Source organism: Physeter macrocephalus, chromosome 8 (assembly GCF_002837175.3).
Source record: "Physeter macrocephalus isolate SW-GA chromosome 8, ASM283717v5, whole genome shotgun sequence".
Lineage (NCBI taxonomy): Eukaryota > Metazoa > Chordata > Mammalia > Artiodactyla > Physeteridae > Physeter > Physeter macrocephalus.
The window spans coordinates 69,213,183-69,227,640 of NC_041221.1; the positions used below are offsets into that span (position 1 = coordinate 69,213,183).

Below are 14,458 nucleotides of genomic sequence, written 5' to 3' on the forward strand. Positions count from 1 at the left end.
ACATACTTCATAGCCCACCAGAGATGATGAATAAATTTTGCTGTGGCCTCATAGTTTATAATTTACCCATGCACTGTTGTAACAGAAATCAAAGAGGTTGTCACATTCTTTAATTTCAGGAAACGTGTGATCTGGGAAAGATAAAGCCTGAAGCCAGACGATACTTGGAAAAATCAGTGAAAATGGGAAAAAGGAATGGGCTCCATCTTCCAGAACAAGTACAAAATGTGAGTTTGTTTCCTTTTCTTATTAGAAAACAAAAGAATAAATAAAGTACAACAAAAAACAGGAAATAGGGAAACACATGTTTGTAATATGGGAAATAATACAAATCAGCTTACAATGTATTTAGTAGTCAACGATTTTAAATTCCACAACTCCTATTAACCTCATGATGGCTGACAAACAACTGATAACTTGGTTGTTCTTTAATCCTGTCAAGGTTTTATTTGTTTCATGTGTGCCAGGCTTATTTTCCCTGCTCTAGTGTACATTCTCTGGTGGCTAGTTCAGATCTTAATAGTTGATTTGTATTCTTACTCCCTTGTTCATAAAGAGATAGGGCACTGGTAATAAAATCCCTATGATGGAGAGTTTTCAAACCAGCATTTTGGAATGGAATACCCTGTGAGTAATATATGCTCCTTAAAGGCGGAGAGATTAGCTTTTCAGACTTTCTCCTTTGTCTAATACCATTCAGATCTTTCAGTTTCAGAAGTAAACTCAGCTGCAGAATTAACTCATTCTTCTGGACAGGATATATAACCCATAATTTATTTCCAGGTTATTCTTCTCGCCAGTAGGACTGGAAACAAGTTGGAAAGAAATTCAAACCGAGTGATGTCAGCATGGTAGATACATGTGAAGGCACCACTGAGATATGGGCACCTTTCCTCCACCAGAATGCCCTTCAGACACCTCGTATCTTCTTCATCCTAGTTACAGGAGAAGTGTGACTGATCTCGCTTTGCCTTCATGAACATTATATTAGTCAACCCTGTTGAAACAGTCCAAACAATAGAAGAATTTTATTTGCTTGTATAAGCGGAAGATCCAGAGGTAGTTGGGGTTCAGGAGTTAGTTTGAGTCAGATGCTCAGTGGTGTCATTGGCCACCTCATTTTTCTATTTCTCTACTCTGTCTCCTTCAGTGTTAGTTATCCAAAGGCTGGCTTCCTTTTATCACTAAAATGGCTGCAAATATAAAAACCCCACCATCCAGAAGGACATAGAGAAGCCCCCATTAGACCTCCCCTCATGTCTTAATGGCCCAGATGGGATCACATGCCTAATCCTGAATCCTTCTTTAGTCAGGGGAATGCCAGGCCTGGGTTCCCTGAACCAGTCACTGCTGCAGTGAGGATGGGATTACCTGACTGGTGTAGAGGTCACACCCTGGACTTCAGATAGGATCCGGTCCCACCTAAATTGCATGGCTGCTGTAGAGTTGGGGAGAAGTGGAAGGGAGCTGGGGACATGACCAGAGTGTCCAAAAATGACACTGCACAGTATGTGTTAAGTCTCAAATTTATTGTGTATACACATTACCTGGAGGGCTTGTTAAAGCTCTGATTATACAGGGCCCCACCTCTGAGAGTTTGTGTTTCCACAGGTATGGTATGGGTCTCGAAATTGGCATTTCTGGACTTGGGTGGTACAGTGGTTAAGAATCACCCTGCCAATGCAGGGGACCCGGGTTCGAGCCCTGGTCTGGGAAGGTCCCACATGCTACGGAGCAACTAAGCCCATGTGCCACAACTACTGAGCCTGTGCTCTGGAGCCCACGTGCCACAACTACTGAGCCCGTGTGCCACAACTACTGAAGCCCGTGCGCCTAGAGCCCATGCTCCACAACAGGAGAAGCCACCGCAATGAGAAGCCAGCGCCCTGCAATGAAGAGTAGCCCCCGCTCGCTGCAACTAGAGAAAGCCCGCACGCAGCAACAAAGACTCAACGCAGCCAAAAATAAATAAATAAATAAATTTATTTAAAAAGAAAAAAAGAGAGCATTTCTAACAAGTTCCCAGGTGATGTTGATGCTTCTGGTCAGAAGCACACTTTGAGAAAGTGTGCGGTTTATGTAAGTTTTATTATCTAGCACTTTTAGAAGAGTGGGACAGGGTAATTATCTCATGTGTTTTCTTGTGGTGTTCTTTCTGTTGCTTCCTTTGATCTCCCAGCTAATACTTTTTTTTCCCACCTAGTACTTTTTATGTAAATGTTAGGGCCCATAAATCGCCTTTATTTGCAAACGCTCTATAAAACTAAGACATATCTTGTTTTCCAAAGGAACCATAGAAGTAATTATTCGGTTCTTATCTCTTGGCTTACTTCAGTACCCAATACTGATTTACTAAATTAAAATTTAGAATTTGGAAAGATTAGAAGTGTTAATTATTAACAGGCTACTAGATTCATTCATTCACTCAGCAAGCTACTTATTGTGTATGTGCTATATGCCAGACTCTGCTTTGACTATACCTCCTCAATGTATTTAGTTCTTACAAATTTATGCCTAATTTCTAACACATCACCAGGATTGCTTTTTTGTACTATTACATACAAATACTCATAGACACAATGTAGAAGATTGCAGAAAACTATGGTATCAAGCACATCTCTAAGAAAGTACTTCCTGAGAGTTGGGTACAGAACCCAGTCTTCATATAAAAGTGAAACTTACTTGACTGATGGCAATAAAAATGAAAATTTCATTTTATTGTTAAGGTCCTGTATTTGTATCTTTGTTTCAGGAAATTAAAGCAATGAAGAAAAGAACGAGTGAGCTATGTATTGACTTTAACAAAAACCTCAATGAGGATGATACCTTCCTTGAATTTTCCAAGGCTGAACTTGGTAAAGTTTTGTTGTTTTTTAGAGATTAAATCTGTAATTTAGGCAAATAATGTCACCTCACAGTTTGCCAAATCAAAGTTAGAAGAATTCTTTTTAAAATGTACCTTCTACAGAACCCACCACCCCTTCTACAAAAAACACAACCAAACCACATCTAGATTTTAGGCTATAAGAATATATACTGTTTCTAGAGACAGTCCAGAAGAAATTTCATAATCTTTCTTGGTAACTCATGCTAGTGTTTAACAGCCTTCAGTGCTTTGAATTTTTTTTTGCCTCACAATGTCCTCTACATTGTAACTTAAACTAGTCTTTCCTTATTCTGTGATGGATTTTTCTTGGCTTAATGTTGCCTGTTCTTCATCAAAACACCATCTATACAAGTGCACTGAAGCCTGTTCACATTTTGAATTACCATCTCCCAGGCCACCTGTCCTCTAACTGCCACCCCCATTACAATAACGTCAAAGCGATAGTATAAGGATTGTCATTATTTTACTTGAATTTCAATTACTCCACAAAATTCCTAGATCTTCTAAACCAATAATGAGTGGAAAAATTGAAGTATGAGAAAATGATTTTTTTGCAGGTGCTCTTCCTGATGATTTCATTGACAGTTTGGAAAAGACAGATGAGGACAAGTATAAAATTACCTTAAAATATCCACACTATTTTCCTGTCATGAAGAAATGTTGTATCCCTGAAACCAGAAGGAAGATGGAAATGGCTTTTAATACAAGATGCAAAGAGGTACTATAAATGTTTGTCTTTCTTTTGTTTTTATGGAAGATTTTAAGAAAAGGGTTTGCTTTGTTTACCAATGTTGAATCAGAGGCTGATTCCTCTGTGAGAATTTCTATTTGTGTGAAGGTTATGCCTCCCAAATCCTCAGACTTACAAGACACCTTTTTCCTTGTTCGTTGGCAACCTGCTTGGTATGGCCACAGGCTAAGCTGTTCTAATACAAATAGAATGGGTTAAAGAAACTAAAAGTTGTATTCTTCTTCCAAGTCAACAGTCCAGGGCTGGCGGGATACCTCTCTCTCCTCAACAAGTCACTTCTAAGGCAGTTGTCACCATTTTCCAGCCTGTTAGGAAGAGGGAAAATAAAACACAGAGCAAGCATCTTTAAGAAGAAGACCTGGAAATGACATCCATCAACTCTATTCACATCCCACTGACCCAAATTCCATCATATAACTGTATCTAGCTGCAGGGGACACTGGGAAATATAGTCTTCAGTTGATAGCCATTTGCTCAGCTGAGGGCATTCTATTACTAAAAGGAAAAAAAGGAAGAATTAGAAATGAATTCTTAGAGTCAACTAGCCAGCTTCACCACAGTCTGCCTCTCTGGCTATCCTAGTAATCTTGAGCACCCTTTTTTCCCCACATAGAACCCATTCACCATATGTCAGATCCCAACCAGTTACTGCCTTTAGCTCAAAGACCAGGATCTGTGAGTGGTACACAGCCCTCCCAAGTTATACCTTCTCGTGATCTGGCCACGTGTGAAAGGTTAGAAAACTTGTCTGGCCCGCTCACCTCCAGCACGTACCCAGTGGTAGAATAGGAACAGAAAACCACACTAAAGACTCCCGTTTGGAAAAGGAAAGAATGGGAAACAAAGCAAGCCCATACCAATTTTCAGAAACAATTTAGCAGGAATTGTGAGGATTCCGAGCTCTGGTGAAGTTCCTGGGATAGCCCGTTGGACTTACTGGGTTCTCCTTTCTAGCAGGAATTCCTTTTGCAATTGTATGCCATGGCCCCTGGTTTGGCCTGCAGGGAATTCTTTCTTGTCCGTTACCCTCCGTGACTGTATCCTGGGCAGCTGCTGGTATAGATTCCTGCTGATGCCAGTTTTGAAGCCTGAGGCTTGCTTTTGTAGGCCAGGCTTAATGATATCTTGGGTAATAAAATTCCCTCAAAAACTTAATAGCTTTCTTACCTGTTTGCTTCCAATCAGATTCATGTTAAAATAACAAGACCCAAATACCGCTTTGGGTCATAGTCCTCAAATCCACCATATCTTTTCTTATATACGGGCTCCTGTATGGTATCCATCCTGCTGTTCTTCAGTTTAATGGAGTCTGCTTCAGGGCCCCCTGAAACAGTAGGCTTGAGGAAGAAGGCAGCACCCTCACACTAATCTTCACAGTTCAGTAACTCTGAGTGGCAGTCTTTTCTCCTGGTCTCTGGAGAACAGAGCAATTACCTTTTCCAGTCACCTGAAGCCCCACATCAGGGGCCACAGGCAGAACCTCTCTTAGCAGAACCCTGTTCCCTCCATCTTTGCAAACTGACCAATCCTCACTTGAGCTCTCTCTCATGTAATCTTTCCAAAAGCAACAAATACCAACAAACAGACACCAACATTATTAGTTTTCCCAAACAATTACCCGAGAGCTAAGACTCAGTAGGTGACTGGCCTGCCTTCCAAGTTATGGCGAGCAACAATTTTAACAAGTGTTATCCATGATATCACGAGGATTACCAGCTTCCCACTTGACAGCATCTGTGTCCTCACCTTCCATTCCTATACATTTTTCAGTTTGGTTATAGAAGCACCCTATTCCTACTATTAGTCTCTGTGGGTATTAGGCTTCAGGTTAAACAAATGTGCAAAGTCAACTAAAAGCACAGTGACTCAAATAAGCTAAAAGTTATTTTTCTTCAGAAAGGATTAGTGGATACCAGGGGCTGGGAGACTGGGGAATTATTGCTTAATGGTTACCAAGTTTCTGTTTAGGGTGTTAGAAAAGTGTTGGAAACAGTGGTAATGGTTGCACAACAGTGTAAATTATAGTTGGTACCATTAAATCGTACACTTAAAAATGGGCTAAAATGGTATATTTAGTGTTAGGTATGTTTTACTACACTTTTTTTTAAGGTTTATTTCTCTTGCAACTAACAGTACAGAGGTGAGGGGTCCAGAGCTGGAAGACAGCTCTGCTGTCCTTAGTATGTGGCTTCCAAGGTCATTGTTCTCATCTTCAGTTCACAGCTAGCAAGACAAGCATCTATAAAGAGATGACCCAGAAATTTCACTTGTCACCTCATTCGTATTCCATTGTCCCATTGTGTATCACATGGCCACAGCTAGCTTTAAGAAAGTCTGGGAGGGCTTCCCTGGTGGCGCAGTGGTTGAGGGTCCGCCTGCCGATGCAGGGGACACGGGTTCGTGACCCGGTCCAGGAAGATCCCACATGCCACGGAGCGGCTGGGCCCGTGAGCCATGGCCGCTGAGCCTGTGCGTCCGGAGCCTGTGCTCCGCAACGGGAGAGGCCACAACAGTGAGAGGCCCGCGTACCAAAAAAAAAAAAGAAAGGCTGGGAAAGGTAGTCAGGAGACCGTGTGTCCAGCAAAAACTCAGAGAATTCTGTTACTAAAAGGAAGAATGGGGGAATTGATATTAGGAAAAAATTGGCAGTCTAGGGAGAAGGTCTAGGGAAACTGAAGAAGGGGGCCAAGACTAGTTTGAAAGACTCAAACTAGTTAACTTTAGAACTTGGAGAATTGTATTATGTGTTTCTCATATCCATGTTTCCATTCTCATTTTAAAATAATAAAGCATAATTATATGGTGTTTGCTTTTCTGCCAGGCGTTTTTCTATGCATTTTACTTATATTCTCACTTAATCTGCTTGATCACTCTATGATGTAGCTATTTTTATTATCTGTGTCTTGCAGATGAGAAAACTGAGGCTTAGGAAGATTAAGGGACTTGCCAATAATTAGACAACTAGTGAATGGTGGAGCCAAATTTTGAACCCTGGTAGTCTGACCTTGGAGTGTGATCTTCCTTAGAAGCATGTCTGTAAATAACTTGATGATTTAATAGTAGTTTTTCTTTGACCTCAACGTTTATTTACTTTCTCTAGGAGATTATTTTTTCCTTTATTGTTAAGAAAACAATAAAGCAATATCATTATTTGCATTTTAATACAAATAAAATATATAAAATGTTTGTAATAATTTGAGCAAAATCCCTAAAACATTTTTAAGCATAGAGTTCTGTGGCGTTAAGTATATTCACATTGTTGTGCAGCCATCACCACCATACATCTCCAGAGCTTTTTCATCTTTCTCAACTGAAACTCTGTACCCATTAAACACTAACTCCCCATCCCCCCAGCCCCAGCCCCTGGCATACATCATTCTACTCTCTGTCTCTGTGAATTTTACTAATATAAGGACCTCATGTAAGTAGAATCCATATAGTAGTTGTCCTTTAGTGACTGACTTATTTCACGTAACATAATGTCTTCTAGGTTTATCCATAATTTCACGTGTCAAAATTTCTTTCCCTTTTAAGGCTGAATAATATTCCATTGTACGTATATATCACATCTTCTTTATCCATTCATCCATTGATGGACATTTAGGTTGCTTCTACCATTTAGCTATTATGAATAATGCTGCAGTGAACATGGGTATACAAGTACCTGTTTGAGTCTCTGCTTCCATTTCTTTGGGATGTATACCCAGAAGTGGAATTTCTGGATCATATGGTAATTCTATGTTTAATTTTTTGAGAAATCATAATACTGTTTTCTACAGCAGCTGTACCATTTTACACTCTCATCAGATATAAAGGTTCCAAATTTTCCACATCTTCACCAACGTTTATTATTTACCTTTTTTCTATTTTTAAAAAAATTTATTTATTTATTTATTTTTGGCTACATTGGGTCTTCATTGCTGCACGCGGGCTTTTCTCTACTTGTGGAGAGCGGGGGCTACTCTGTTATGGTGCGCTGGCTTCTCTTGTCGTGGAGCTCAGGCTCTAAGCATGCAGGCTTCAGTAGTTGTGGCACGCAGGCTCAGTAGTTGTGGCTCGCAGGCTCTAGAGCACAGGCTCAGTAGTTGTGGCACACGGGCTTAGTTGCTCTGCAGCACGTGGGATCTTCCCAGACTAGGGCTCGAACCCATGTTCCCTGCATTGGCAGGCGGATTCTTAACCACTGTGCCACCAGGGAAGTTCTTCCTTTTTTTTTTTTAAAATAGCCATACTTATGGGTGCAAAGTTAAAGTGGTAAATTTTGTATTATGTATATTTTACCACAATAAAAGAAAAATTTTAAGTACCAATATTTGGTGCAGTATTGACAAGACTAAATGTGGAATCAGTATAGTCCTTAAGAATATGTTTTTAGGGGCAAGATGAGAATAAAGACGCAGACCTACTAGAGAACGGACTTGAGGACACGGGGAGGGGGAAGGGTAAGCTGGGACAAAGTGAGAGAGTGGCATGGATGTATATACACTACCAAATGCAAAACCCATAGCTAGAGGGAAGCAGCCGCATAGCACAGGGAGATCAGCTCAGTGCTTTGTGACCACCTAGAGGGGTGGGATAGGGAGGGTGGGAGGGAGGGAGATGCAAGAGGGAAGAGATTTGGGGATATATGTATATGTATAGCTGATTCACTTTGTTATAAAGCAGAAACTAACATACCATTGTAAAGCAATTACACTCCAATAAAGATGTTAAAAAAAAAAGAATATGTTTTTACTCAAATTTAACAGTACCTAAAATTTTGTTAAGACCCTCATAGCTATCTCCTGAGACTTAAAAAGTCAATTATTTCAGTAATAAAATTGGATCATGAATGCAGAAAAAAGTCTGCAACACTGAAATGGAATAACTTACTAGAAGTTGAGATGGTCTAAAAATATTTGACAGTTTTACCAACCTGAAAATAATGTAGAAACTCTTCTTTTTAGTGCTTTGGATCCAGTTAATTATTAACCTTTATTTTGGTTTTTATTATTGTTGTCTATTACCAGGAAAACACCATAATCCTGCATCAGCTACTTCCACTGCGGGCCAAAGTAGCCAAACTGCTCGGCTATAGCACACATGCTGACTTTGTCCTTGAAATGAATACTGCAAAGAGTACAGGCCACGTAACAGCCTTTCTAGGTTAGTCTTCTTTTCTTAATCTCTTATATATTGCCATTTCTCTTTTTCTGTGACTGTTTTGCTGCATAGTACCAACTGACAGAGGTCCTCAGAACTTAATATGCCCTTGAGAACATTCTGCTTTTCATTCATGCAAGAGAAATGTATTGGTCACCTACTTTATGTTAGATACTGTGCTTGGCCCTAAGAGTTGCTCATTGTTTATATTACTATTACAGTCCTTGCTTCATTCTATTTGTATCTTGACGGGGATTTTTATATTAATTTCTAAGAAGATATCTAGGGACCTACAGAGAGAGGATTAGCCTGTTGTATGAAATAAGCTGACAAATAGGACATAAATGAAAATAGAGCATATAGAAACAAGAAATATTTTATATTCCAGAAGCCACTTGTTAATACATAAAAGAATATAAAATAATATGCATCAAAATTGTTATCTAATAACTATCTTCACATTCATTTAAAATCACTTTTTCATTAATCTTTTTAAAACCATAGAGCTTATGTCCATGACATTTAGTCAGTGGCACTTTATCACCCTTACCCCTGTCAATCTCAGTGTCACTATTCCAATGGTCACTCTGGTTTTCTCTTTCATTTTAGTGAAAATGGTTGAATAACATAACCATTGCAAAAATACTAATTTTTGTTTTAATCTTCTCTAATCAGAGTTTACCAGAGTATGATTTATTTTTTAACTTTCTCATTGACCCCTTTCAGAGTTTATTCACCTTTAACAGCTAGTTTATAATTTTATTAGCTTAGTTAAGTTGGAGATGATTAATAATGTGTCAAAATCAGCATGCAGCCTGCAGTTTAGTCCTCTGTGTTCTCAATGGCCATACCTTGAATTATTAATGTATATGCTGACATCATATATGACATGTAGCAAGTGTTGCACAAATAGTAGCTATTAGTTATTATATAATTCATTTATTCATTCATGAGACATTTATGAAATACCTGCCCTGTATTAGTGTGCATGCTACACGGTGGGACTATAGAAAGGGCTAAGACAAGATTCTTTCCTCAATGAATTTTCCGCTGAGCGGAAACAACAGAGATGTGAACCAGTAATTGCCATCTGTTCTGATGTATTTTATACAAGAAATTGGCTTGGGGAGTTAATAGGTTTGGTGAGAATGTTTCCTTTAGTGGTGACTGTGTATACTGAAAATTTTCCTTAATAATACCTCATTAACTTTTTTTTTTTTTTTTTTTTTGTGGTATGCGGGCCTCCCTCTGCTGTGGCCTCTCCCGTTGCGGAGCACAGGCTCCGGACGCGCAGGCCCAGCGGCCATGGCTCACGGGCCCAGCCGCTCCGCGGCATGTGGGATCCTCCCGGACCGGGGCGCGAACCCGGTTCCCCTGCATCGGCAGGCGGACGCGCAACCACTGCGCCACCAGGGAAGCCCCCTCATTCCCTTTTAATTCATACTTTATAACCTGCTCAGGAAACCAGTTTACTGGGGGAGTGTATCTTCCCGGACCGGGGCGTGAACCCGGTTCCCCTGCATCGGCAGGCGGACGCGCAACCACTGCGCCACCAGGGAAGCCCTAACTTAATTTTTTAAAAGCAGTTTTCTCTCTAATCAGAATTACATCTCTCTATATCTTCCATGATTTTCCTCTTTTTGTTTCACAGCACTCCTCAAGCTGCTGCCTTCACCTCACACTATGGGGATGCCCCTTACAGAGGCAATGCTGTTTATCTTACATATGTAGCAAATTGTGGAAAATAAATACATAATAAAAGCATACTCCTTTAGCCAAATACAGTGCAATAGTCAAAAACTGACCACAGTGTTAAATTGCAGTATCCTTCTAAAAAGTAGAATTGCCATGTCCAACCAGACCTTCTTTATAGGAATGGGGTAGTGATTAACTAAACCCATGGCTCTCAAAGGCAATGAACAGTTTTCAGTAATTCTGACTACAGGTCACATCTGATTTGTTTTCGCTAGGTCTCTGAGGAGCCTAACCTCATTGAAGAATAATCATGTACATGAGTTTAGTTTCACTCTCGCTTCGTTCGGTGAATTATAATATTCTTAAGGCAGAGTTCTCTGAGATAAACTTCAGCTTTGTTTATGCTGTAAGGAAGTTGTGGCCTGATTTGGGTGGTGCAAAAAAAAAAAAAAAAAAAGAAGGGTGAGGAGCCATAAAATAAATTACCCTGAAGAGAACAGCAGTGCTGTCATAATAAAGCCTGCTTTCCTCCCTTCCTCTCCCCTTCCTTCCACCCTCCCTTCCTTCTTTTCTCCTGATGTATCTGTATCGAGTGTGACAAAGGAGGAAGCACCATGCTCAAATACTGGTGGTATGTATGAATATGCTTGCTTCCAAGAACAATGGATTGCCAACTTTTCCCTCTCCTCACAGATGATTTAAGCCAGAAATTAAAACCCTTGGGTGAATCAGAACGAGAGTTTATTTTGAATTTGAAGAAAAAGGAATGTGAAGAGAGAGGTCTTGAATACGATGGGAAGATCAATGCCTGGGATCTATATTACTACATGACTCAGACAGAAGAACTCAAGTACTCTGTAGACCAAGAGATCCTCAAGGAATACTTCCCAATTGAAGTGGTCACTGAAGGCTTACTGAACATCTACCAGGAGCTGTTGGGACTTTCATTTGAGCAAGTGACAGATGCTCATGTTTGGCATAAGAGTGTTACACTTTACACTGTGAAAGATAAAGCTACGGGAGAAGTATTAGGACAGTTCTACTTGGACCTCTATCCAAGGTACTGAGGATCACCGTGTTGGAAGGGACCTTAGGGATTCAACTCCTACCCAGATTAAGATTCTTGTCTTTCATAATTCTCATATGTGATTCCTAGTAAAGGGATTAAAAATGTGGGCTCTGAAGCCAGAATGTCTGGCTCCATCACTTACTAGGCAGGTTACTTAATTTTTCTCTGCCTCAGTTTCCTTACCTATATTACAGTCCTATGAAATGGGAATACCAATCATACCTGCTTTGTAAGGTCGTTGTAAGGACTAAAATGGTTAATTACATACAAAGCTTTTAGAAGACTACCCAGCACACAGCAAGTGCTTAATAAATGTGAGCTGCTATCATCATCACTATCATCATCATCATCATCATCTAGGATCGAACCTGGGCCCTTGGCAGTGGAAGCACAGAGTGCTGACCACTGGACCGCCAGGGAATTCCCTGCATTTCTTAATTTAAAATTGACCTCAAAATGTTTACTATTCAGGTGATCTGTCTGCCAGTACTCTTAAATCTATGTCCACTCCCTTCAGTCTGGCTGAAAGGCAGCACAGTATAAAAGAATAGCAAAATCTTGGCGGTCAGTCAAACTTGAGTTGGAATGCTTGAGTGACATAACCTTTATGAGTCTCTATATCCACCTCTGTTATATGGGAATGATGTTTGCTTTACAGGTTTGTTTTGTGCATTAGACTATATATGCAAATCACCCAGCCTGGGCATTCAATCAGTAGTAAGAATTAAAAATATTATTATCATTGTCTCTGTAGCATGTAGTAACTATGGACTCCACAGGATTTGGATTACTCTCTGTAGGCTGCTTTCTAAAACAAAGCCAGCCTGTTGCAATTTTACTAACTAGGCCAGAGTAAATTATATCAATAGCATCTCTAGATCAGCAGCACATGCAAGTTCATAACCTACTGATTTTGCATGACTTCAGGAAGGAGGCTGGTTAACTATTGTCAACCAGACAGGAGGCAGAGTTGTCTGATCCCACTGCTTTATGGACTTACTTTCACTTCTGATATGATCTAAAAATAAACCCATGTCAAATTGGATAAGTCTATTTTTAATTGAAGAGTGTCAGGATACAGTTTTAGGCCAAGAATTCTTTCAGGGGAACTCCTTCAGCATTGGAGCCTCCTATAACTGTCCCCGGATTCTCTTTCCATGGCCAAAGATAGCAAGTCTAGCTACCCCATCCTGCTGTTTCTTTGCCAAGATATAACTGGTGTCTTTTGTTCTCAGAGATCTGGCCATTGCTACCAGCACTCAGGGATGGGGACCAGAGAGTGATGTTTTGTGAGCGTAGTGACCTAGTTAATATTCACTTTCTGTCACCTGATGTGCTTGCTTCTTGTTTTCTTTGTCTACTTGACTCAAAAAAAGGATATTTGTAGTAGGTTAGGAAAGACCAGTTTCTTCTTTTTTAAAATCACATATCAATTTTTATTCATCAAACACTGAGATTCTCAAACAACAGGAAAAAAAAAAACCTCTAATGGTTCCAACATAAGATTGCCAGGTAAGGGCAACTTTTAAAATCACCATCATTTTATAAACACAAAGTTAAAAAGATATACTCTCAGAATAAGGAAACCTTTGATATTAAATAAATCAAGTTTATTTTTTAAAAAGAAAGATAAAAACCCCTCAGTGGCACTGATTTTTAAATTGGTTGAAAGTCCTTATGGTGTTTCATAATGGACCAAGATGTATAAAATATAACAGGATAAACACCTTGCAGATTACTTTAGTTTGTTTTCCCCAGTAAAAATAATATTTATAGATCTGTTTACCTGTTTAAACAATTCAGTCTAACTACATGAAATCATTCCAGAAACACTGATGGGCCCATTGAACATCCAGAGGCTGGACCAGCTGAAAATGTTATCAGATTCAGTGCACGGTTTCTGGGGTACATGTCCGTGGGTTCTCTTCCCTTCTCTCCCCTCCTCTGTCTGACTTCCCTTCCCATGTCCCTGCTCACTCCTAGCTCAGCCTGACACAGTTATTTTCTTTGTTGTTTTTGTTATTTATTTATTTTTACTTATTTATTTTAAACAGACTTTATCTTTTAGAGCAGTTTTAGATTCACAGCAAAACTGACCCTAAAGTACAGAGATTTCCCGTATATCCTCTGCCCCGCACATGCAGTTTCCCCCATTATCAACGTCCCCCACCAGAGTGGTACATTTGTTATAACCTACATTGACACATCATTGTCACCCAAATTATATTCGGGTTCACTGTTGATGTTATACTTTCTTGGGATTTGAAAAAACATATATAATGTGTATCTACCATTATAGTATCGTACAGAGTAGTTTCACTGCCCTAAAAATCCCCTGTGCTCGGCCTCTTCATCCCTTCCCCCACCACCCCAGCCCCTGGCGACCACTGATCCTTTTACTTTCTCCATAGTTTTGCCTTTTCTGAAATGTCATACAGATGGAATTATACAGTATGTAGCCTTCTCAGATTGGCTTCTTTCATTTAGCATTATGCATTTAAAGTTCCTCCATGTCTTTTCATGACTTAATAGCTCATTTCTTTTCTTTTTAGCACTGAATAATATTCCGTTGTCTGGATATACCACAATTTATTTATCCATTCATCTACTAAAGGACATTTTGGTTGCTTCCAAGTTTTGGCAATTATGAATAAAGCTGTTATAAACATGTGCAGGTTTTTGTGTGGACATAAATTTCCAGTCCCTTTGGGTAAATACCGAGGAGTGCAATTGCTAGATTGTATGGTAAGAGTATGTTTAGTTTTGTAAGAAACCACCAAACTGTCTTCCAGAGTGCATGTACCATTTTTGCGTTCCCACCAGCGATGAATGAGAGTTTCTATTGTTCCACATCCCTGTCAGCATTTGGTGTTGTCAGTATTCTGGATTTTGGTCACTCTAATAGGTGTGTAGT

At 39.7% G+C, this 14,458-nt stretch overlaps 1 protein-coding gene across 6 annotated transcripts in view; it reads left to right on the forward strand.

Annotated features, from left to right (window-relative positions):
- Positions 1-14,458, forward strand: part of NLN (neurolysin) — a 104,237-nt gene that overhangs the window by 58,360 nt on the left and 31,419 nt on the right. For all 6 annotated transcript variants that reach the window (XM_007103299.3, XM_007103303.4, XM_007103300.4 and 3 more), the window contains 5 exons: positions 120-227; positions 2,753-2,855; positions 3,445-3,605; positions 8,648-8,783; positions 11,169-11,535. In XM_007103299.3, coding sequence (XP_007103361.1) covers positions 120-227; positions 2,753-2,855; positions 3,445-3,605; positions 8,648-8,783; positions 11,169-11,535 — 875 coding nt within the window. The remainder of the gene's footprint in view (positions 1-119; positions 228-2,752; positions 2,856-3,444; positions 3,606-8,647; positions 8,784-11,168; positions 11,536-14,458) is intronic.